The sequence below is a fragment of the Phalaenopsis equestris genome, unplaced genomic scaffold, assembly GCF_001263595.1.
Source record: "Phalaenopsis equestris unplaced genomic scaffold, ASM126359v1 Scaffold000352, whole genome shotgun sequence".
In the NCBI taxonomy this organism is placed as follows: Eukaryota; Viridiplantae; Streptophyta; class Magnoliopsida; order Asparagales; family Orchidaceae; genus Phalaenopsis; species Phalaenopsis equestris.
Genome location: NW_018164794.1, coordinates 418702 through 424807, shown reverse-complemented (window position 1 = coordinate 424807; position 6106 = coordinate 418702). Strand labels below are relative to the sequence as shown.

At 37.1% G+C, this 6106-nt stretch overlaps 1 protein-coding gene across 1 annotated transcript in view; it reads right to left on the bottom strand.

Moving 5' to 3' along the window:
• The window catches only part of LOC110026114 (nuclear pore complex protein NUP160), an 83552-nt gene that overhangs the window by 65702 nt on the left and 11744 nt on the right, over positions 1-6106 (bottom strand). Inside the window, exons 6-7 of the mRNA XM_020726915.1 lie at positions 4667-4740; positions 4268-4372 (exon numbers count right to left, since the gene is read on the bottom strand). Of these exons, the coding sequence (XP_020582574.1) occupies positions 4268-4372; positions 4667-4740 (179 nt within the window). The remainder of the gene's footprint in view (positions 1-4267; positions 4373-4666; positions 4741-6106) is intronic.

Sequence of the window (6106 nt, the reverse complement as noted above, 5' to 3'; positions counted from 1 at the left end):
ATAAGGGAAATGGAAAGCCAGGCGGCTGGAACAGCAGAAAACAGCCGAGGGCAGCGGCGGCGAGCGGGAACAACGGCGCAGCAGCGGGGAATGTGTGGGACTGCAGGACAGCCAAAGGAGGGCAGTCCCACGGCTGCAGCAGCAATGATGATGGCTGTTAAAGCAAGGGAAGCCCGCCGAGAGCAACTTGTGGAGGATGTGAAAGGAGATAGCGGAGATAATCACCATTTCCCTCGAAGGAATAAAACGGATACCGGCAGTTGTCCCTGAACAAACACAAAAACAACCTAGAACATCTGAAATGCAAATATATAATAACAGGATAGCGAGGAGTGGCAAGGAGAGTCGGCCGACTCAACCATAGCAAAAAAACCTGGACCGGTTTGGTCCAAGCACGAAAACGAAGCCCGCCTGGTCGTTGGACTGTAGCACATCGCGAAATTGGGTTGTTGTACTACAGCAGGTAGCTCCCGTGTCAGTCTTCGAAGATTGGGAGAGCTTCAACCTCAAATGTCGAAGCTTTTGCTCCTCATAGTAGTCAGATCAGCCCCGTTGAAGGCAGAGGCAATGTTGCAAGTTTCCTGAATTCAATAATGTAGTCGTTGTCATTCCAAAGCATATTCCGATATAATAAATATCATCCACCTTTGACACACCTTGAATTGGAGTTGCATACCAACGTAGATTGTCACAAGCCAAATTCTGAGCAAGTAAACCTATAATCTACTTCTTCCACTTGTACTTTGTTGGATGTGTTTAATAAACAAGTATGTCAGGAGAAATCAATTCTGAGATGAAAACCATCACAGGCTGGGCTATACTGAAAGGTAACCACCCATGAGAGGTCTCTTCTTCTTCCTCTTTGAAAGTATATTGATCCCATTGTATGATGATCCTTCTTGCAAAGCTCCTAAGGCGATTTCCAATATTGTGATTCGTCTATCCTGCCCAATCAACATTGATGAGTGTAAAGCCGAACTGAATTTAACACCCCAATGACTCCATATGAACTTCCTGAAGAGACCCAAAAGAGTCTAACCTTAGACATATTGAATCTCCCTCAGTAGAGGTAACTCGAAAAGTAGCCTATAGATCTGAAAAAGTCTAAATTTTTCTTATATGGGATTGTCATACCTCTGGTGTTGGTTACTCAAACTCAAGGCCATCTTGAACAATAACTATTAATTCAATTGGAGTCCCTCTCATGGGCTCAACTGATACTATGTGCATCTTTTCCTCATTCATTGGAAGTTCATGCTCCTTGGTGTCCTCACCTTCTTCAGTATCTATTGTCATTACTCATTTTCCAATAACGCCATGCTTTGTGAAATAGATCATTCTCCTAGTTGTGCAATCTGATTCAATATGCCCAAATCAGTGGCACTTGAAACACTTTCTGCTTGGAGCAACTTTAAGAATACTGGTTCGCTCTACTTGTTCTGTACTCTGAATCAGTTTTTCTCTCAGCAGGGCCGGCTTGGATGTTCCCCTGAATGTAATTTGGTTATAAGATCCTGGGGTTGAACTGTCTATGAGATGTGGTGGTCGCCCGGTGATGCGGTCTCTCCATTTTTGAAGTTGAAATATGAACATCCGACCTATACTGAATTCGTAAGTAATGACACGGCATCTCTCGTTTCATCTTCGACTATGTAGTAATTTTACTATTCCCTTGTCGTTCTCGAAGAATCTTCAAGTTCGTCCACCACTAAAATGCACTCTTCCTTAACTTAGTAGTAGTTATTTTCACAATTTTGTATGCTAGGAGGCCCTAGTACTGAAAGACATATTCCAAGGTCCATAACCACTAGATGACCTCGTCATGATCTATATGATTGTCAAAATATGACAAATCTATAGTTATCACAAAATCCCAGCTTCTCGGATATTTCAGGACAAATATTTGAGTTACAGGTTCTTCATCCCAGGAATCCGCATGATAGAAAAAATTCACTACATTCTTCAAACTAGCAAGTCACCGTTGTGGCTATGTGTAGCCCATTATGATGGTTTCCTTTTCTTAATTTCATCGAGTCGTCGTAACACTCGGCAAAGTAGTTGTTGTAACTCTTCCATGGTAAACTCTTGATTTGCGTATAATTGTCTCCTAAACGGCATGAATAAGGTTTGGGTGTGGGTAGGTGAAAGGAGCGTGTAGGGTGAGAAAGAAAAATTTAGGATGGAGGTAAGGTCGGCTATGGATGGATGCTAGAAACCCTAAGATATGACTAGGTTGAGTTAGCTCTGATACAAATGATACTAGAGTTAACCCAAATCACAATAGTAAAAACAAATAGAGCTCGATCCATGGATGGTGAAGGTCGGTTAGGTGGTTGAGAAGCGAGATTGGTGGCTGAAATGGGTTGTGAGTAGTTGTGACAGCAAAAGGAAGAGCTGGAATTGGGTTGGCAGCAGCAAAAGGCTGGGATAGCAGTGAAACAGCTAGAAAGTGTGGTTCTGGGTTGCGGCAGTCAAAGGGAGGAGTTGCGTTAATGGCAACAAGTTGGAATGAGGGAAATGGAGGGTTTCTTACTGGAACAGAAGAAAACAGCCAAGAACAGTTGTTTTCAGGCAACAAAAACGAGCAGAAATGACAGCGGCAGTGGCAAGAAATGTGTGGGACTTCAAGACAGCCAGAGGGTTGTCCCGAGGCTGCAGCAGCGATGGCAATGGTTGTACAGCGAGGAGCTACAGAAAGAACAATAGCAATTGTTGTTCGGGGATGGCTACAATAAGGGAGGATGGTCATGAGCGACATGGGGAGGATGTGGAAAGAGATAGAAAAGATAATCACCTTCTCGAGAGAGAGATACAGCCGGAGCACCATTCAAACCCTCAGATACAGCTCTCGAAGGGAGAAAATGGAGCTCGACATCTGTCCTTAACAAAGTGACACAAAAACAAAACCTAGAAAATCAGAAAAGTAAAAATATAATAAAAGGATAGCAAAGAATGGCCCAGGAGAGCCAATTGACACCACCAAAGCAAAAAATCCTGGATCGGTTCGATCAATGCATAAAAATAAAAAAAATGCCGCATATCAAAGAAAGAGACAATTGTACTGAAGCAGATAGCTCTCGCATCAGAAAGGCTATTTTAAAATGTTGGCAAAACCAAAGCTTTCTCTATATTGACAAAAGCATTAGCCCAAGTCCACATAATATAAGCATTAATAAAGAAAATTATTTTCTAAGGGTAGGCGTGCCTATTCCATATCTTTTAAGGTTGCATGAGTAAATTATATAAATGTAAAGCAACTCATACCATATATTGAAAAAAAAAATCATTGAAAATAATCGGTGCATCAAACCTTTAATGGATGGATACAACAAAATGAAGTCACTTCATACAAGGAAAAAGGATGAAGGGAAACAACTAATGAAAGAGAACATAATTTTATGAATTCTATTAAAAAAATAAGACAGCATTTCCTAAATAGCCATTTGAACCCTAGATGGGCACCTAAAAGTTATATATTCAAATAGAAATACAATGTTGAAATATATCTCATATCAGAGTGTCAATTCAAGTTGATCGACCGGTTTCAAATCTAACTCGAAGTTGACCCAATATGAATATACTTGACCCAAATTCGACCTGTATATAACATGGATTAAAATATTTGACCTGAATCCACCTTGACAAGAACCTGACACATCTAACCAATTTTTTAAAAGGATCATAATTTTTTTTTGGATCACCACAACCTAATAAGCCCAAACATGATCGATTTACCAGATTAACCAAGCCCAATCCGGCCTAACTCAAACTTAAAAAATAATTATTGGGTTCAACCCAAACTTAATATAAATAATAATTAACTTCAGGCGCTTGGCCCAAACCCGACCTAAATAGTAATAATGTCAACCAAAACCCGAATTTTTCGAATAAAGTTTAGATCATTTCATTTATTGATGCCCCCAATTTCATATAAACACCCAATAATTCTATTATTTGCTCCAAAGCCAAAAGTAGAATATAAACTACAACATCACAAAGTTTCGTTCAATGCCACAAAATTTGCAGCTAATCATCCCTCCAAACCATCTGCTCAGAATATTTTTTTCTTTACTGATAATTATGACAACCTAAGATAGCGACATTAGCACAGAATCCGTTAGATGTATTTTTGCACGCAGAAGCACTTGAGATGTAATATAGAACTCTAGCTGTAAAGTAAATATAACTTTTAGTGAAAAACAAAGCCGCCTACCAATCAAATTACACATCTGAGTAGTAACATTAGTATACTTCACAATAACCTCACCTTATCCAGAAGAATTGTTTTCAACAAGGGCTCCGGTGATAAAATGTTCTTCTCTCCAACATTAATGCCAAAGTTATAAACAGTGATTACCTCAATATCAGAAACCTAGATGAGGAATAAGTCAGAAATTGTGAGTATATACCATAGAAGTATAAAATATCTACAACATCAAATGTGACAACACACCAAAAAAAAAAAAAGAAGAAACATAAAATTGCCAGCAATGGCAATGGTATGATTCCATAAAATGGAAGATCATGTTATAGAAAGTGCTGGAAAAGCTCATACAACACTTAAGAAAAACAAAATGAAAAACAGTTGCAACTATGTATTCCAAACTTTTACACGGTTTCAAAATTCAACGGTTGTTACTACTTTAGCCAAACAGGAATCACTTACATGTAAAACCGCTAAAGTAATAACGTTGGTGTCATAATTAGCACAACCAACCCATAAGCGAGAGGGAGTAGTTCCTGGCATGTTAAACAGGAAGAAACAATTTAAAAGAAAATAACATGCAGCATGATAACCACTTTACACAACAGATTAAATCAAAATATTACCATCTAAATGAAAAATAATATTTTTACTATCAAGGCTTGAGACATCAACAAAAAATTTAGTTATCATCATCTAGACATTTCTTTTTTAATGAAAATATTGGGATTAACCCTTCCCATTATAAGCAAAAGAGCAAATTATCAAGTTATATGACGAATACAAAGACCAGAAAATAAATTATCAAGTTATATGACGAACACAAAGGCTGGAAAATAAATAAATAGAGGACACTGTAATATGTTATCAAAATATATTGGCATAAATTACGGTTTTGACATGTTGAAAATTTGTTAATTGGAGCCTTTTTTTTTGGTGGGATAAAAAGAATTCAAAACAATTTTTTTTATAAATAAATACCGATTTTCTAAATAATTTTCTAAGAAAAAATTGTTCAAAAGTTAGTAGCAATTTTTTTTATCATGGATAAGCATTAATTTTAAATTTGAACAAGATTTTATTTTTTAACTTGCACCTACTTAACTTATATCAGTACAAAACAGAAGTTGGGGTTTTCAAAAAGTTTCTACTTAGTGATTGACAATAAAGAACTAAAAAAGCATGGCTGTCGTGCTGAAGAATTGGAGCAAAGCTCTTAGTAGGATAAAAATTTTCTTCTTTGCATGAAGAAATAAAGCAGAGAGAAGAAAAAATATAGATAAGAGAGAAAAATAAAAAGGGAGGGAATAAGTGCGCAAAAGGGAGAGAACAAAAAGAGGAGAAGATAAAAAAGAAAAAAATCCTTTACTGATTTTGTTTGTAGTCATCATCTATTGTCTCACTGCAGTGCAAGCATGATAGACTGAGTGTGAGTACAATGGTTTTGCATACAAATACGATCGCAACTAAAGGTAAGTTGGGTGATGCATGAAAATATCTTGTTTCTGTTAAGAAAAATCTCTAAGTCGTTGATTTCTTTCTTTAAATCCATAAATTTGTTGTTTGATTTTTTAACATTCTTCACCTAATATTTAAAAGTATATCAGAAATTTTAGAGGGCAAACCACATAATCATTTTTCAAGTTTTCTAAGAATTTTATATTTTCATCCTCATTCTGGCCAGCACAATCATTTTAGTAGCAACTAAAATCAAAGCCAATTAGCGTTCAAAGGTAAAAATGCGAGCAATGCCAGCTCAGGATGGAAAGGTGATTCCATTGAAAACCTTTACATGATGGGTCAAGTTTTGCCCCAGGTCTGTGGAATATTCCATTTTTTTCACTTCTCTATTTCTCCTGCCTCTTTTATATATATATGTATGTATGTATATATATATATATA